General features: G+C 37.9%; 3 protein-coding genes across 4 annotated transcripts; 1 reads left to right on the top strand and 2 right to left on the bottom strand.

Annotated features, from left to right (window-relative positions):
* Positions 1 to 402: 402 nt before the first annotated feature.
* On the bottom strand, positions 403 to 4,967 carry taf10 (TAF10 RNA polymerase II, TATA box binding protein (TBP)-associated factor). The gene is made up of 5 exons (XM_067591777.1): positions 4,555 to 4,967; positions 3,792 to 3,949; positions 2,725 to 2,789; positions 891 to 1,005; positions 403 to 723 (listed from the first exon to the last, which is right to left on the bottom strand). The coding sequence occupies exons 1-5, from the start codon at positions 4,685 to 4,687 to the stop codon at positions 634 to 636; spliced, it is 561 nt and encodes a 186-aa protein (XP_067447878.1). The 5' UTR covers positions 4,688 to 4,967; the 3' UTR covers positions 403 to 633.
* Positions 4,968 to 5,726: 759 nt separating this feature from the next.
* On the top strand, positions 5,727 to 12,417 carry LOC137184280 (2,7-anhydro-N-acetylneuraminate hydratase-like). Of its 2 annotated transcripts, XM_067591771.1 has the most exons (14): positions 5,746 to 6,548; positions 6,852 to 6,960; positions 7,307 to 7,391; positions 7,482 to 7,555; positions 7,689 to 7,748; positions 7,959 to 8,066; positions 8,562 to 8,618; positions 8,951 to 9,081; positions 9,348 to 9,402; positions 9,597 to 9,689; positions 9,771 to 9,905; positions 10,419 to 10,520; positions 11,460 to 11,621; positions 11,959 to 12,417. In XM_067591771.1, exons 1-14 carry the CDS (start codon positions 6,535 to 6,537, stop codon positions 12,085 to 12,087), a joined length of 1,314 nt encoding a protein of 437 aa, XP_067447872.1. In that variant the 5' UTR covers positions 5,746 to 6,534; the 3' UTR covers positions 12,088 to 12,417. The 2 variants fall into 2 exon arrangements, with proteins under 2 accessions (XP_067447873.1, XP_067447872.1); XM_067591772.1 differs by lacking the exon at positions 11,460 to 11,621 and having other exon boundaries at positions 5,727 to 6,548.
* A 123-nt stretch (positions 12,418 to 12,540) lies between these two features.
* On the bottom strand, positions 12,541 to 17,760 carry LOC137184279 (outer dynein arm-docking complex subunit 1-like). Its single transcript, XM_067591770.1, has 12 exons — positions 17,362 to 17,760; positions 17,156 to 17,275; positions 16,893 to 17,006; positions 16,491 to 16,558; positions 15,932 to 16,107; positions 15,211 to 15,336; positions 15,044 to 15,126; positions 14,774 to 14,942; positions 13,922 to 14,100; positions 13,527 to 13,615; positions 13,304 to 13,391; positions 12,541 to 13,002 (listed from the first exon to the last, which is right to left on the bottom strand). Exons 1-12 carry the CDS (start codon positions 17,434 to 17,436, stop codon positions 12,976 to 12,978), a joined length of 1,314 nt encoding a protein of 437 aa, XP_067447871.1. The 5' UTR covers positions 17,437 to 17,760; the 3' UTR covers positions 12,541 to 12,975.
* Between the last annotated feature and the right edge of the window lie 715 nt (positions 17,761 to 18,475).

Below are 18,475 nucleotides of genomic sequence, written 5' to 3'. Positions count from 1 at the left end.
AATAACAAAGCGACATTTACTGCAATCATCAGGTAGCTTCATGTGTACATTGACCTTGTGAAGTCAGTAACTCTACCTTTATTTAATTGTTTTTATGGTCCAACAGCTGCACATAGTCCCCAACATGGACTCCTGTTAACACAACAGTCCATCAGCAAAGTTAATAGCTAAATAGCTTATCATTAAGCTCCCTTTATAGCAATTCCCGTTTCTTAAAACCTTTCCAGTCGTCCTTTCTCACACGTGACTGTTTACTTTGAGTGTGTTAAAGGAGCTGCATTTCACAGATTTTTAAAAAAAGTGCCTTTACATTTGCAGAACGTCAGTGAACTTGTAGCATTCAGCTTGAGTTGGATATTGTATAACTCTTTCCAGCAGTGCATCCTCTACAATCTCTCAATCTCACAGACACCAAGGTTTTTATTAAGGGTTTTATTTCCACAATGAAACGTAATTTTACAATTCAACAAAATGCAAAGGTGGCTCCACAAAAAAAAAAGAAGACAAAGTGACTACAAAGATTTGTCAAAGCCATACTAAAGCAGCATGATAAAAAAAAAAAAAGTCAACACTCTAGTAGGTCAGCAGGGATGTAAAACTAGCTAAAGCAAAAGGCCTTGAAGACAGACAGCTCTATGTGAAGTAATATGGCTTCTTGACATTGACACCATATTCTGAGAGGGCAGGAGTCAGGTCTTCCATAGTCAGAGTGTACTTCTTATCCTGTATATGGAGAAGAAGAAAAAAAATTAGAACTCCACACATGATCAGAAATACTTAAATACACGGACAACGACCTCCTTCAACCATCTTGTAACAACAGCACTGTCAAGATATCGTATGGAGGTTTTACATTTAAAGCTTATGTTAACAATGAGAGAAACACAGACCTTTGTCTTGCTCCTTGAGCTTCCTGAGGCGGTGCCCTTCATCTTACAATACTGCAGCGCATCATTAGCGATGTCTGAGATGAACTTCTGAGACGCAAGGGAGATCAGACGGATTCTAAAGAAATGAAAATGAAAATAATTGTTGTGTTTCTTTTCTGTCTGTACACAGCCAACTCAATAAAAACACATCATACATATCTGACAAGTATAATGATTGGTTATTAACCAGACACTCCTGCAGACATACGATACACAAAGTCTCTTCTATGGAAACCTTGTCTATGAATTCCTCTGGTCTCATTTTTACTTCCGAGCAATCATAACAGCAACTATCACAAAAGTTACGCAATTAATGGTTTAATAAATGTAAGAGTATGTATGGAGTTTAGTAGCAGTGTATACAGATATACAGCAGCTTTTCTGAAACCCTGTTGTGATCAAAGCCAATTTAACATCAAGGCTGTTTTTATTGCTTGTAAAAAAAAGAAAAGAAAATTACATTTGCTTTAATCACTCAACAAACCACATGATCTTCCAAAGTACATTACCTGACTGACAGCAGATGAACTAATATCAAACACTGTGGTCATTAATTCTATAAATAAAACAGTTTGTCTGAACTAGTTCAGCACATGAAGCTAAATAATTTACTTTCCAATTAATGGTAAGCATAAGGAAACATACTAAACAGGTTTCAGGTATGAAACTGTTACCCACGCGGCAATGATTGGATCCGTTTCATTTCATTTCATTTAATTGCACTGATAAGACGATAATGTGTCAAGCTGTGGCGTGGCTCTAGCTTGTCTCAGGTTAATGATTAAACATACAGCAGAGAGCCACATCATTCTTTTTATGACTACATGTTCACTGCAGTTTAACTTACTATTTTCTTTTTGATTAATAATTCATAATTTACTCCGTTTCTTAGATCTTTAACCTCTTAAACTTCACAAGGACGCCAGTGTCCTCCGGCTTTCAGAGGCTGTAGCAGGCTCAGTGTGAAGATTCTGGTATCATATTAAACCACAAGACCTACGGCATCCAATGGTACCAACCGTGTCACGCTTGCTTGTGGGGAAGGGGGCTAAATAGCGCTCCAAAGTTAGCCTACATTTTAGCAAGAGAAAAACTGGCATTGCCATTTTCAAAGGGGTTGCTTGACCTCACACCTCAAGATATCTGAATGAAAATGTGTTCTATGGTTACCCACAAGTCTCACCTTTACAGACATGCCTACTTTATGTTAATACCATGCAGTTTTGGGCAAAAAAACATGCAGGTTTTTTTGCATGCAGTATAAATGTGTTATTTTCACCTACTCTAAAAATGGTGTACTTTAATATTTCTGCATACTGGGATCCCTGAACGGTCTTGGAATTGCATAAATTTGGTATGACTGGAAAGCTGAGACTCTCATGAATTCAACTGGCCAAACGGTATTAATATGTGATGATGTTAGTCCCCATAGTAGCCATTTCATTGTAGTGAGATCATTATTTGAAACTTGACCTCACTGTATAAAATGGCATATGTTGACCTCTAGGATAATCACAGCCTCATGAAACTTTACAACCACAAACACAAGACGTAGGGCATTCAGAGGATAGATGGCTTTCCCAGGTATATTGATAATAAGGAGGTTTCTGAGCAATTTCCAGAACAGAAGTGCTCGACATCCAATCGCCAAAAAATGCAATTCTTACAGAAATCTCCAAATGTCAAAAGTTTTTGATACCAAATCACAGCATGAAATTTTCTATGGTGTTCCTGAAGGTCTCGGTGTCTTAATGTGGTATTTATACTTCATAGAGTCGGTCTTCATATTACTTACATTCTTGGATCAGAAGCTTCAAAGCCAGCCCGGTTGAGGTAGTAGCCTGTAACTGCATCAGGAATCTGAAAAAATAAATAAAAGAGCAGACTTGAGCTTGTAGAGAAGACCCCCATAGTCTGCTTTCACTGCTGCTGACACTTATTTGTGCTGAACATTATGACTGTATGTCTGCTATTCAGTAATAATCAGCCAAATAATCTAATAAGAGTATTGGTGCAGTCTCTGAACTCTGATGGACACTTCTCTAAGGAGGACAGGAGTTGGTAAATAACAAACTGTCATATTCATCCGGCGTAGGGGGGATACTGTAAGAGGATGTACATTCTTAGACAGCAGAACATTGTAAATTATTTTATTTTCTAATTATACTGTGTGTACCAAGGCAAATTATCCTGCAAGTTTGCTTTACGCTAATATTTGGTGACAGTGACAAGCTAATTTGGCTGGCTGGGTAAATAAACCTGCCAGGTGTTTCCCACATTAACCACTATTCAGCTGTTAATGGGCTCGTTGGAGACGAGCCAGGCCTGCACAGCATCAGCATGCTGCTTCTGTCCGACAAATTCTGTTACCTACAAGTATTATAGGTAGCCTACAATACGAACATTACTTAGTTATTTAATTCTTGCATTATGAAGCAACATAAAACTTTTGGTAACAAGTGGGATCTGAGTATTCTTAAAAAACATCTGCACAGATGTGAAACCTCGCCAGTCTATGTATCTGACCGATCAATTCTTGCATTTCTGCTTTTCCTCTTCATGTAGTTTAACTATAGATTGATGTTTTGATTTTCTTTATTTCAGGATGTGAATGGGTTTGAGGTGAGGCGACAGGTAGAGGTCAGCCCTCTATAAAATATTTAGTAATATAAGACCTGATTGCAGTATTCTGTCACTTCCTCCTGCTGCAGCTGCCTGATGTTGTCCGTTTTCAAGGCGAGGCGCCACTCGTCTCTAATGAGCCTAATAACTTCTAACAAAACTAATACATTTATAGTCTTTCTAACAACATACTCCTATCTGTAAAAGTAGTAGTGTTGTAAATTGACTGATAAAACTTACTGTGGGAGTGTATTCTTCCAGCTGCAGGAGGAAATCAGCCAGGGGCGTGGTGGAAATGGCAGGCTTTACATCTCCATTGGTGATGCCACCAGGAACATAGACGCCATTGGAGACAGATACATCTGATGATGGTGTCACCATGGCCGCTGAGGCTGAAGCTGTAAAAGTTAATCTGAAGTTATTAAGATGACCTTATGCTGACATAAAGAAACGAAAGTGTACACTTATCTGCTGCACTTCACAACTAACAAGAGGTTACAGTTTTTACTTCTAGAGAGAGGTGTTTTGCAGTACTGTGAGGTCCAAAACCTTGTTTACAGGCATGTTACAAAAAATCTCTTATCTACACATCGTTTTGTACCGTCTTTTTATCTTTTATTATCTTTTTGTCTTCTCTTTACTGTGTTTTAGCGTCTTTTGTCTTCTTGCCTTAATTTTGTCTTGCTTTTGTTTTGTTTTGGCCTGACTGTTTGGCTCTTTGTTGTTATATTGTCTTCTGAATACTCTGCTTTCGCTTGGTCCGTCAAAGCACTTTGTATAAACTCTGTTTTTAAAGGTGCTATATAAAAAAGTTATTATTATTACTACACGTGATGATGCATGCAAAAATGATTAGCTTATTGCATACATGTAGCGACAACTCATCTTCTAATCTATATAACTAGAAATAACTAGTGATAACCCAACTGTTACCTTGAACTAAGTGTCGAGAAACAACAACATGGACAATAACATTAGCCGAAGTCACATAACGTTAACTTACCATTACTGGTGACCGAAGGGATGCTACTGACATTAGTTGTTGCATTATCATTTGCGATACAATTGCTGGAAGTTGAAGACGTCGTAGATGACACTCCAGTTGTGACAGACTGATTAACGTTGTCAATATTCATGTTGATGTTGTTTTCGTTCTTTGCGGCGTCAGCTAACACGCTAACCTTGGCTAGTTAGTGCAGTGAAAATGTCCAAATATGAACAAACCTGCGATTCCGTCCTGTACAGCTCTTACAACACTCTTCTACAGAACAGTAAATTGTGGTTAATACTACTTTTGCAACTGGGAGGATTTGAAAATTGCAGTATCATGTGCTAGCTAGCGCCAGGAATGTTTGTAGCTACCGTACAGCGGAAAGCTCACGCTGCAGATAGTAGCGTCATGTGACCTCAGCTTCGACCTGACGAAGGTAGCCGAAGATTTCCGAAGATTCTCTGTCGACTTTTTTTTTTTTTTTTTTCCAAACTTTATTTCATTACATACTTTATTACACAGGTTTACTGGTGAACAAAATGCCAGAGAGGTTCACGTACAACACATTAGAAATAGAAAGAAAATTAAATTTAAAAAAAGAAAAATAATAATGAATAAAATAATCAATAAAAAATAAATACATTAAACAAAGAGTCGTTAAGATATTAAAAAATACACTTAACAGTTGTTTACAGCCTTCTTATTAGTGCAAGATTTAATGGTCTGTAAGTACTGCTCACATTCTTTATGAAACTTAGCTAAGATAATGACAATATTGATTATGTGAGCTTGTCTTATTCTCTCTTTTGTAACTTAAATAACCCAAACAGTACATGTTTATACAATAAAGCAAAACCAGCCATAAATGTAACATCAATAAACTTAGACACCTCTTGCCACAGTCTTTTAGAATAGCAACAATGATAACAGAAATGAGGCGCAGTTTCAGTGTGTGCAGGGCAAAATGAACACTATATTAATGTTATTCTTAAATCGTTTAACAAAATATTTCACAGGGTAGAATTTGTGTGTAAGCTTAAAGGACACATCCTTTATCTTACTGGTGATGAGATATTTGTGAGGCAACAGCCAAACCATCTGCCATCGATTATCACCATAGTTGGTCTTATTATACATCCATGAATATCTCTGACAAAAATTTTCCACTATCTTCTTCTTCTTTAAAGGTTTAACGGCAGCATTACTGCCATCTTCTGGAGTTAATTAACTCCTACAGACTGCGGATTGTCAGACCCTCCTACGTTACAACCAACATTATTTGATGAGTATTTGTCCCACCTTCGTCTGCTTGTTGTATTAAAGTCTAATTTGATTCAGTTGTGTCAACGACTGACTAATTGAATGTAGGTATATAACAGGTAGCCAATAAATAACGAGTAACGGGGATTCATAGATATATTTACACGTGTATTAATGATAGGATTAGGGCGACTTTACGTGTTATGACGAGTGTGTACCCTGTAGATTTATCACATGTGTTATAATAATCACAAAAGACAAAACTTGTAAGATATAAAAATTACAATCCTCTGAAAAGCTAGCTAAAATGATGTCTTGTGTGCACACAACTGAAATGGATCTAAATGCCTTAAACGGTCTAAAAATTGATTGTATGAATGGTGAATAGTCTTCAAAACAGAAAATACAGCCGCTCAGCACTTCTTTATCGTATTACTTGGATATCTGATAATTTTCCAGGTGTGTGAGTTCTATATTAGGGTGTATTTTACCTTTAACCATGTAACAAGTTCCGATGTTTAAACTAGGAAGCAGGAGTTTACGAGGAGCCCTGAACGCAGCACATGTGCATGGTGCAGCAGGGGGCGTCAGGCAGCTGTCTGATTGCTTTGTGCCTGTTTTTATTGTCCGAGGAAGTGAAACTTTTCACTATTGTAGCCGATTCTTGAGTTGCAGTTATTTATTCAGTGGACTGTGTCTGAACAAAACTGGACCAACGTGGAAGACCGTCTTATGGGACAAAACAGGTACAGAACCAGCCATGACATTAAGTGACAGATCTTATTTACCAGACAAATGTTTGGTTTATGAAATTTATTAGACTCTCATACTCTATTAAGGTCTTTAACCAGCTCATTTGTAAGGAAAGAGAAATGTTAACATGGTAAATATTTCAGTTGATAATCAATATCTGGAGATGTGGTTAATGATAACTCAGATAATAGAGGTGTGGTGTCTCTTACAGAGACTGTGGAGGTGATCACATATGACTGAAGAGTGTTTATCAGGCACTGAGCACAAGAGTCTGAAAGCTTTGATTTGTGTCAAAGTTCACAGGGTGTCAGCATGACTTCCTCTGTCCGTGTCATCGTGGTGGGAGCTGGCAGTCGAGGGGAGATCTACTCCAAGTTTGCCTCCATCCACCCTGAACGCATGAAGGTCAGTGCAGCCTGCATTTAACAAGGAGGAGATTCAGTAACACAGTTATCATTGTGGATTGTTTTCTTCATTGACTGCATTGATAAAATTCCTGTCAGCCAAGTCATCTATGATGAGATGAGATACCCATGAAAATAAAAACATGTACCTTGTAATAGAAAAGAAAAATCATGTCCTCTAATTAATGTTTTCTATAATCATACAGGTTGAATTAAAATAGTCCCTCAACTGCTTTAACTTACATTAAGTATTTTGCTTTCTGTTTCCACTGCTGCCTAAATGTCATCATTGTCCAGGTATTAAGTTGTAATGATTGACAGACATTAACTCAGCTTCACTATTTCAGGTTGTTGCAGTAGCTGATCCCAGAAAATTTGCTCGCACGAAACTTCAACAGCAACACAAAATTGTAGATGAAAACATATTTGAAGGTGAGCATTAAAAGAAGTAAAAACAGCATTTAAATAGTTTATAATTATCTGCCTCATAATAAGTTATTTAATGCTCTTGTTTCAAATCAGACTGGCACAGTATCGTTGAAAGAGAGAAGTTTGCAGATGCTGTGTTGATTTGTACTCCAGACAGCCTTCATAAGGTAAATATATTTATGTATATGCTGTACGTGATTTGTCGTTTGTGTTTTCACACACTTATTGGTCTGAAATATTTGGAAACTTTGTCATTGTTCTGTGGAAAATCACTTGATTAAACTAGTTTATGTTCCTCAGGAACCTGCGGTGGCCTTTGCAAAGAAGGGCTACCATGTACTGCTGGAGAAACCAATGGCAGTGAGTGTAAATAATTATAAACATAATGTATGACGTTCACTTTGATATTGGTGTTATTGATCATACAGATTGATTTTGTGTTTTGTTTTAATTCATGAGTACATTGCAAATTTCAGAAAAGATACTATTTCATCCTTCAGTGTCTGTTTGTAAAATACTAAAACTCTTTCTACGTTTGCATTTGCACATTAATGTTTTCCATGACTTTAGACGACTGCTGAAGACTGCACAGCGATGGTGGAGGCTTGTGTGCAGAGTGGTGTGATGCTATCGGTGGGTCATGTTCTCCGCTATGATCCCGTCATCCACAAGATTAAGGTGAACAGTTTCTGTCACACTTTATGTTTTCTTCACCAGGCGAGGGTCAGGGCTCTGGGGTTAAAGATCTCAGTCTGGGTTCTTGTGAAAGAGTTAGGATTATTGATCCCTAATTCAAATCAGCAACAAACTCACAGCATCAGCAGTATCCAGATCAGCTGATCATCCCACAAATAAAGCTCTCCAGTTTGTTTGACTTGAGTTTTGTTTAGTTGTATTTCTATTGGGAGTAGCAGCACCTCTTGTACATGAAAATGCTAAATTGTCTTTACTTGTGATGAATCAAACCATCAATAGAGTTGATTAAAGTCACTTCTGAAGATCTGATAACTGTAAACCTGAAACTGAATTTTAAGCAGGAAAAGCTAATTATAGTTTTGGTTGATTCAGTCACAAACACTGAAATGTTTCTTCACACTGGGACAACTGGTGAAGAAAACTACAAAATCCAACTGAGGATTTGGTTTTAAAAGTGAAAATGATCTTTTTTTCTAGGAGCTGATAGATGCTGGTGTTATTGGTGATGTGATCCATATTCAGCACCTTGCGCCGGTAAGAATAGAAATAAAATAATATTGTTAATCGTCAGAGCTCCTTATTTAACTCTTTAATTTAACTGTATTGTTGCTTTTGTTCATGAATTTCTTAAAATCATTAGTTTTGTCATATTACTTTTCTTTTCTTCATGCAGTTCAAACTGATGTACACGTATATTTTACAGAGAATCTGCATCGAGAGATGTGATTCTGTACAAATTTGCAGCTGCAGCAGATTTGTTGTTTGAGTGTTTTGATCTGTGTTGTCAGAGTCACCCAAAAGCTTCAATGAATACAAAGTTACATTTATACAGTGTGTTTAAAAGTGGAATCAACCTCTTGTTCCAGGTTGGATTTTATCACTTCGCCCACTCATTTGTTCGAGGAAACTGGAGGAATGAAGCAGAGAGCTCTTTTGCTCTTTTGGCCAAATCATGTCATGACATCGACCTCATACATCACTGGGCCGGAGGACACAGGTAAACAAACAAACAGCTGTCAATGATCAACTCCAAGCTCGTCTGATGTTTAAAGTAAGATGCAGTTAACACTTAAATACTGAAATAAGACGGTTGATCAGCTGTGTGACATCAAGAATATTTATTTGTCGATGCCTCTATCCAAACAGAGCCAGCAGAAACTAGACCCCTTACCCAGTCTCTGCCTCATCAGTGGATGTGGTTGTTTGCTGTGTGTTTTGTTTTTCTTAAAATGAATCATTAACATCACAGTTTGTACTTGGCAGGTGTGTGAAAATGTCATCATTTGGATCCGTCAGCCACTTCCACAAAGACAACAAGGTGTGTAGTCTGTTCACTTTATGTGGCCCAAAACAAAGAAATCACCTTTATCACCTTTAAGCAGCCACTGCAGATAAGAACAAACTGGTTGTTGATTGTGTTTATTTTGTGTTCTCTGCATTATTTCTAACAGAAATCTCCACACACACTGAGCATGAATATAAAATGTAACATTTCTAGTTTATTTTGATCAGCCAACAGGTGCTGCAGATCGCTGTCTGGATTGTTCAGTAGAAGCAGTCTGTCCTTACTCAGCACGCAAAATCTACCTGGACAGAGTGAAACAGGTTAACATCTCAACACATTATGCAGGTTGAAAATTGTACTTTGCTTGCTTTGCAAAGTGTGTGCGTCTTTGTGTGTGCTAGGGTCACACCGGCTGGCCCGTATCAGTCATATGTCCGAGCTCGTTCCCAGACATCGAGTCAGTAACTGAGGCACTGAGGACTGGACCATATGGCCGCTGTGTCTACGAGTGTGACAATGATGTCTGCAGTAACCAGGTTAGAAAACACATTTGTAGACTGAGAGAGCAACAAGAGTTTGAGGATGGTTCTCAATCTCCACAGCACAGCGTACTGTCACTTTCTAACCCGTTAACTTTTGTTTTTGCTTAAAAACATGTTAAACTCAAATTCCATCAGAGATGCACCAGTATCCATGGTGATATCAGACATAAGGTCAAATAAACTATAAGTATCTAGACCCAAGACTGACCTGACATGTTAGAAAACCATCAGATATCAAAGAATATGTCGATCTTATCAAAAGGCCAAAAAACAAGGTAGTATTATTATTTTTTGTATGTATTTGGTGGTTTTCACATGAAAGAGTGAAGATGTGGCCTCGTTGACGTCTCCATTATATTTACCAAATCATCTGAGATGCTGTCTAGAAGCAGCTGATTACTGTGTGGCATTACTGAAATACACAGGCTGTATTGGTTTGTTACAGCTGTTTAAAATCTTAACACATCTGCACTTTTGTTGTCTTGTCTTGTTTATCTTCTCGTTCAGGTCGTTAACATGGAGTTTGAAGGGGGTCTGACAGCAGCCTTTTCCATGGTGGCGTTCAGTGAGGAGATATGCAAGAGGAAAACAACTATGTATGGCAGCAAGGTAGGACTGTGAGGAACGTGGACAGAAGAAACAGAAAGAGGGAGGAAGTGCTAATACTTGAGCTACAAGAGGTTCTGCAAAGAAAGAAAATCTACATGAAGAAGATGTAGATGTCAAGTATTAGCTCACATGAAGCAAAGTCATTCTGCCCAATCAAAAGTGTTTGTAGACAGGTGATAATGAAAAAAAATTAAATATCACAGTAGTGTTGACTACACACACTAACTGGCCAAAAGTATGTGGACATCCAAACACAGTCGTATATTGAACATGTCTTTCCAAAACCACCACTATGACTCTGCTGCTGTAACATAACAGGCTTCACTCTTCAGGGAAAACTTTTCACAGGATTTTGGAGATTTGCTCCCATTCAGCCACAAGACATTAGTGAGGTCGGGGACTGATGTTGGGCGTTAAGGTCTGGCTCACAGTCATTGATCCAGAACATCTCAAAGGTTTTCAGCAGCTCTGCCGGTCAAGTTTCTCTACATCAGACTCCGAAAACCATTTCTTCATGGATCTCACTTTGAGCTTGTAGCATCGTCATTCTGATTTCCTCAAACTGCCACAAAGCTGAATGTACACTGTTGTCTAAAATATAACTGTAAGCTGAAGCTTATAGGGGGTCTAGTCCATACCAGGATATGTGAGGGGTCAAAAAACATTTAGCCATAGAATTTACCTTGATATTGATATATTGTTAATCTAATTAATATGTTATCTATCAATTGGCACTTAAAATATTTACACACCTGAAAGTTTTGAGAAAGAACATCATTAGTGCTGCATCTGGATTTGATGAAACATTTACTTTATTGATTTCACTTCGTTCATAATGCAGCTTTTATGACCAGATAAAATAATAGTGTGATGTTTGTTGCAGAGCTTGAACAATGCTTCTAAGATGGATGCATCAGCTAAATGCTGCTGTCTTTACAGGGGGAGCTGTCATATGACGGCCATGAGATACATGTCTTTGACTTTCTGACCCAGAAATCCACAAAACACACAGCACGCAATAACGCTCCCGAACACTTTGGCATGAGTGGACACGGTGAAGCAGACTACCACCTTATAGAGGCCTTTATCTCTGCTGTGGCGGTGAGAGCTTATAAATGCATATTAGTTTTTATTAATATAGAGTTTCCTGTAGAGCTCATTTGGTTGTTTCAATATTGGAACAGCTTTCGTTTGAATCTTTATCTTTTATGGACAGTTGAGTTGAATTTGTAGTTGTAGAAGTTCGGCCACATTAAGGAATAACGACATATAACAAAGACGCTGTATTTACATTTGTGTAACTGTTGCAGAGGTACTAACACTAAATTAATGTTAAAGATTTGGAAACTGTGATGGTTGATTAATCTGGTGTGTGTGTGTGTGTGTGTGTGTGTGTGTGTGTGTGTGTGTGTGTGTGTGTGTGTGTGTGTGTGTGCAGAACAACAATCCATCTCTGATCCGCTCGGGTCCTGAGGAAACGCTGCTGAGCCATTTGCTGGTGTTTGAAGCGGAGCGTTCACGACTGGAGAGCAGGGTGGTTTACTGTGGTGACACAAGTCAGAGCTAGAAGACTAAAAATCATTTAATCTCATCTTAAAAACAAACACTATAATGATCTGAATGATTGATGAAACAATTCGACTGACGAATGAAAGGCCAAATCTTGAAGTTTAATTCACATTGCTCAGGGATTTTAATTGTGTATTTATAATCTGTGTTTATGAATGAATGAGTGAATCTGTTCAGTTTTTAAATTATATATGTACTATGTCAACATTATTTGTTTGTTAATTTGTGATGTTATTATAATCTCTTGATAAGAAGTGTTCATGTAACAGACTCATGATCTCCACTGAAAATTGTGAATCTGTTAAATTAAAATTGTCTTTGATTTCTAGTTTGCTCTTAATGTCTCTTAATGTCATCTCACACACAATATATCTCAGGATATTCAGGACTGTTGACCAGTTTGATGACAGTTGACGTGTCACTTTTTACTAAGATGCTCAGAGCTTAAATGTTAAATAGAAAAACTACTTGTTTATCTTTATTGAAGAGTCAGTATAAAACAGATGCACATAAATATACAATATACATAAAGATAAATTAGATCGTATTCTCTATTATCTATTATATATCTATTAACTATCCTATTATTCACTTCTGTTAAGTCAAAGTTACATGTGACATTAAAGGTTGTTCCATGTTGAATAAGTAACATTGAAGTTTCAAAACATATTCATGTCTACCTAAATATTTGTTACACCATCTACAGATAGATGTATGGTGTATTTTTTCTCAAAGCATACAGTATAATAGAGCTATTAAGAGATTTAAAAGCTCAGTAGACTTTCCAGTGGCTCAAACTAGCAATGGCAATGTTTTTCTGTTACTCGGAAATGAGAGCAGTAGCTCATGGCAGTAACAAGGAGCCGCACCAGCTGTAAACGTCACGTCAGTCTGTCGCCTTCTCCCTCTGAATCTGAGGGGAAAATAAGACAAACCCTCCTTTTTCTCATTCTGCTGGCAAAAGTAATAAACCTAATAAAATTAGCAATTGCATGATAGCTTTAAAGACATGAATATTAGTGAAAAACAGGCTGTGTAGTCACAACTTTTACTTTTGCATATATGTACATAGAGACAGGAGTTACATGTCATAATCTTCATGCAGGCTACCACAGATGCATAACTTCAATACAAAAAATATTGTCAAAACTGAAAGACTGCAGATTTTGCTTGGTATAAAGATATATATTTTTGATTGTTTCAGTTATACTCACCCTCTTACTGGCCAGTGTAAGGAGATCCTCTCTATTCATTGGCACTTTCATCTCCATCAGCACTGACTCCACTGATTCTGGGTTGTCACTGGGGTATCGCAGATAATTTCAATTCACGTGCAGTTTTTTTCAAGCATACGTCAAACCAGAAAGCTAATGACAGGCTGACTTTGACTCTGCAATTGCTGAGATATTTTTCAAATAAAAAAAACAAAACACCTACTCAGGTGCAGGGGTTGTAGCTGCTGTGGTCAGGTTGACAGCCGGGGGGTTTATCCCCAGGAGCTGCCCGGCAATCTCATTGTCAGTGTCCTGGAAGTGAGAAAGTACAGTAATGTACACAAGTAATGGATCATTTCATCTGTTTCTAGCCGCCTGTGTTATATTTTTTGTATTTAAATTCATCAATATGTGTTTGCCACAACACCACCGAGTGGCATTTAAAAAATATAGAAATCTACACCAGAAAACATGTGGTGGTGTGTGAGAGTGACTGTTTAAAAGACACAGAAGAATCAGTGAGATGGGAACGAGGCAGCAGCTGAAAGGCATCTGGTTTGTACTGGCTGTTGTGACAGGATCTAATCTCCACTAACGAGGTGTTTCATGTCCACATACCCACTGGCTAAGGTCTTCCTGGAAAAGAAGATAGGAGCGCAGAGTAAGAAGCTCATTGGTTCTGTCCTCCACCATCCTCAGGTACTCTGCGATATTTTCATCCTGGACTCCATCAGAGGAGCTCAGCTCATCGCGGATCTCTGAGCTGTCGTAGCTGATCTGAAGCAATGATTGAACACCTAGAAAAAGAAGTGAGAACATTTTTTTTCAATTAATATTTTAGTTTAATAAAATGTCAAATCACAATTTCCTTAAATCCAAGGTGATGTCTTCACATGACCTATTTTGTCCAAAAGCCAAACATATTTACTGTCCTTGTCTATGCTTATTAATTTACACTGTAGTTGGTGACAGGTGTGATCTAAACTACAGCTGCAGTTGCTACCCAACATAGAAGAGATTTACATCAATCAACAACACAAGACTTTACAGCCTCCCGTTGATTCTGTGCATATTCTCTAAACCTTAACATGTAATTCTACTCTTTTACCATTTTGAAGGGACACTTCTCTTGTAGAGCAAAATTCCCTTAACTTTGTTATGAGCTACATCCAATTCACAAAGCAACAGTTATTCCAGCATTGTCTGTTTTTTGATTGTAGCACAGTCTGCATGCTGCTGCTCTTTGATGGAATAGGATAATATACATTTTTAAGTAAGTGCTGTGTTGGGACTAGACGCACACTGAAGCATATATATCCTGTATATAGTTATATATGAAATATACAGCATGTATGCTTTCTAGTATCCAAAGACAGATACAAAATTGCTCAACTTCCTCATACAGTTTGACATATTTGTAGTGCACCCATTCAAAAGGACAACGTCATGCAGGGGTGCCCTATGTTGTACCTTTTTTGAGCTGATCTAGGAGCTTTTCCATGAACCCTACACGCTGTAGATAAACTGTCAGCTGTTGCTCAACAGCCTCTTGCTTGATGAAAACTGTCCTCTGAAGAGACTGATGCTGCTCAAGCTGCCGCTGGTTCTCAGCCACAAAGATCTCCATCTCATTGCAAAACTTCAGTCCAAAACATAACAGAAGACAGCATACAAGACCAATGATGTGTTTATTTTCTTCTTTATGTGTAATCTCTCTCTTGAACACACACATACACCAACCTCAGATATCTGCCTTTCAATGGTCTGTGCTTCATTGTGCTGATGGTTGACAAATTTCAGTAAAGTGTAGTTCTGCTCCTCCACTGATGGGAATATATCACAAGATATTTTGATTTCTGAAAAAAGCAGAACTTCCACAGCAACATTAATGTTTAATAGAAACTTACTATGTATGAAGTTCCTGACCAGTTTGTCCAGGTCACTTTCACCTGTCACTCTGAGGATTGTTTTGATTGCATCCTCAAAATCTTCCAGTCCCCATTCCTTAAATTCCAGTCGCTTGTGCTGCTCCACTATGGGGACAAATGTGAAAGTCAAACTCGTACACTACATGGTGCTCACTTAACCTATCATACCCCATGGAGGAATCCTGCACCAGAGTTGTTGTATGTAAGGAAAGATGTACAGCAAACTTTTTTTTCAGCGTTCAAAAACGTTAGGATTTTGTCGACTATGCCAAGCGTTTATTGCCAAAGCAGTAACATCTTTTAAACACAAGGTGTCACTAGTGTATTTCATTAGAAGTCAAGACATTTGGTCTGACGTGACTGGAGGGACTGTAGTCTGTGGAATGAAACAATAGTCTGCGATTTAGGACAAGCAGACCTCAAAATGCTGAGGAGTGTCACAGCAATAATGAGGAAAAGGTGTAATGACCACATGGAAAAGGCTTCCAACAACTGTCCACAAGAGAAAGCTGGTAGAGCCAAGTAGCTTTGACATAGATGTACATATAGCCACACTTGAAATAACATTTTCATCAATTAGTATGAGTGTTTTCACAGGATAGTACGTGATTTTTTATGTTTTAACATGCAAACTGGAGTGTATTAGTTCTCATGGTTATTTAGGGATTCAAAATGATGTGTGAGAGATACATATAGTCACCTTTTCCGTGGTCCACGTCCTGGTTGATACGTGCAGAGGCCTTTATGTCCATAAAAACCTCACAGTTAGAGTAATGGGAGACTTCTCGCTCCAGTTTTCCCCTCTCTTTCATGTACTGAGCCACTTCCTTATCATTCTGGTCACTCAGCATCTTTTGTTTTTCGTGGATCTTCACACTAGGTGTCGCCATAAATATACAACACAGTAACATAGTTATACATGGTGGATGTACTTTACCTCTATGAATCTATGCTGTTATCTAAGAAAAATATATATTAGATAAAAAGTGAGAAGACACTTATGGCTTTGGTAAATGAACTTGACTGTCATGTATTTCTGTTTTTGTTGTCAAGTACTCAGTAATGTCCTCCATGCTGACAATCAGCTAGTGGTGATCCAGCCTTTAACATTTGTTATTAAAAGAGCTGAATGTGAGTGCAACTGATTCTTTATTTGTCACAGTTGAAGTCCATCATCTGTACCTGATGATTAGAAATATGAATATGCACTCTAACCTAACTAGATTTAGATTATGATTTATTACTGCAGAATGGTTCACCTGGTATTGAAGGCTTCAGTGCACTCAGAACTCAGTTTACAAACATCCTTGTGAATTGCATGCAGCTCCTGGGTGAGATAACACACAGTTAACTGTCAAGAGTCTCAGTATTTCCCCAATAATCCCCCTTTAAAGGAGAATTCACATCAGACGGTCAACAGACAACTTTTGTTGGACACTATTCCCAAAAGTCTTTATCTTTAGGGAAAGTGTTAAATATTTTGTTGTAAACTAATTTAATTATTTTTATGTGTGTGATTTAAAGAATATTTACAAGCAAGAGGGATGGAAGCATCATTCTGGCACTCCTTCCTTGATATCCTCCTACTTTCTACACACTTGGTAAAATGCAGCAGCAGCAAAATGCAAATTTAGGAACTGGCTGTTATTAACTGAACCTACATTTTCTAGATGAGATTTAACACGTAGGAAGTGTTTCTTCTCCTCCTGCAGTATCTTCAGATCCTCCCTCAACTGTCCATTCCTGGTCATCAGCTGATTGAAGCGTTTGCAACCCTAGAATAAAACATGTTTGTTTGTTTTTATTAGTAACAGGTGTTAAACACACAAAACAAACCCCAGAAACTGTAAATATGAAGGTCAGCTTGAAAAATATGAAAATCTGATTTGAATTTATGGTCAAGTGGATTCTGGGTAACACTAACCCTGTCCAGTTTGTTTTCCATTGAGCAGGTGGTTTTTAGCAAGCAGCTGTTGTCAGATTTACAACTGCGGTGTGCAGTTCCCCCACTCTGTCCTGCCAACTTCCTCTCCCATTCCAAAATCTGAAAACAAAGCCAACAAGTAGGGTCAACTGTGGTAAGAAAATCAGGAGGAATTCACTGTGCAGCACTCTGTCAATGGTATTCACCTGATCTTTCAAAGATGCTACTTTTCCTTTTTCTTCTTTCAGCTCCTTGTCTATTCTGTCTTCACAGGCCAACATGGCAGTAAGATCTTCAACAACACTAACATCATTCTGACGGTTACAAGGACTCTCAGTGACTCTGAGACTGCGTAAAAGCTCTTCCTGTTCATCCTGGAGCCTCTGGATCTCTCGTCTACCACCGACACAAACAAATACGTACACACACAGTTTGGAAAAACATGAACAATATTAATTGTTGTTGTGACTCTCACTGCTTTGAATCTACAAGGCATCCTAAAGCGGCATAGTTTGCTATAAGAGATACTTATGTCTTGGACAGTCATTTTAAGATGACAGTCTGCATTTTATTGTCACATATTCATGAAGACATGAATGGTTATATAATGTTAACTAAGTCGCTAAATATTAAATAATATTTCATCAAATGTATTAAATCTGTTAAATTCATATTTAAGATACTGAACATGGACTTAAATATCACTGTAATCACTTTATCTCTGTAAAATGTCTATGGAACTGTGAGGTATTGGTAAATAAAGGAAGGTACTTGCTTGTCTCTGGAAAGGAGTCTTTGGGTTTTTACACTATATGCCCGTTTGGCTTCCTCTGCTCTGCGATACTGCAGCTGCAGTTTCTTCAGGTCCGTTTCAGCTGCATTAAAACACAAGGCTGTATGCTGCAGCTATATGTCCCTTTACATAACTATTGTTTATTATAATTTATATTTGGGACATGGCATAGATAGAAACTAGGCATTTTCTATCATTGGTGGTGTGTGACAGCTATGAGATTATCGTGGATGAAGGCGGTTATTAATAATTTACTATGTGCAACAAGGCCCTTCAAGTAACTGTGAACCTAAATTTGTTACACAAAAATGCAATAACCTGTATTACTGGTTCAGACTGGGATTTTACACCATTTATGTTGGGTCTGTCTGATGTTCTACACTGCGTGTAACAGTTAGCTAAATTAGTTTACGCTAAATTACATGATTAGCGAACTGTATAACTTACAAAAATCTTCAAGTAATTGACTTCTGACAGCAGATGGTCGCCGATTCATTTTAACTGATGGTCCGGTTGAGTCTGTGACA

Source organism: Thunnus thynnus, chromosome 6 (assembly GCF_963924715.1).
Source record: "Thunnus thynnus chromosome 6, fThuThy2.1, whole genome shotgun sequence".
NCBI lineage: Eukaryota > Metazoa > Chordata > Actinopteri > Scombriformes > Scombridae > Thunnus > Thunnus thynnus.
This window is presented reverse-complemented; position numbering and strand designations above follow the sequence as displayed.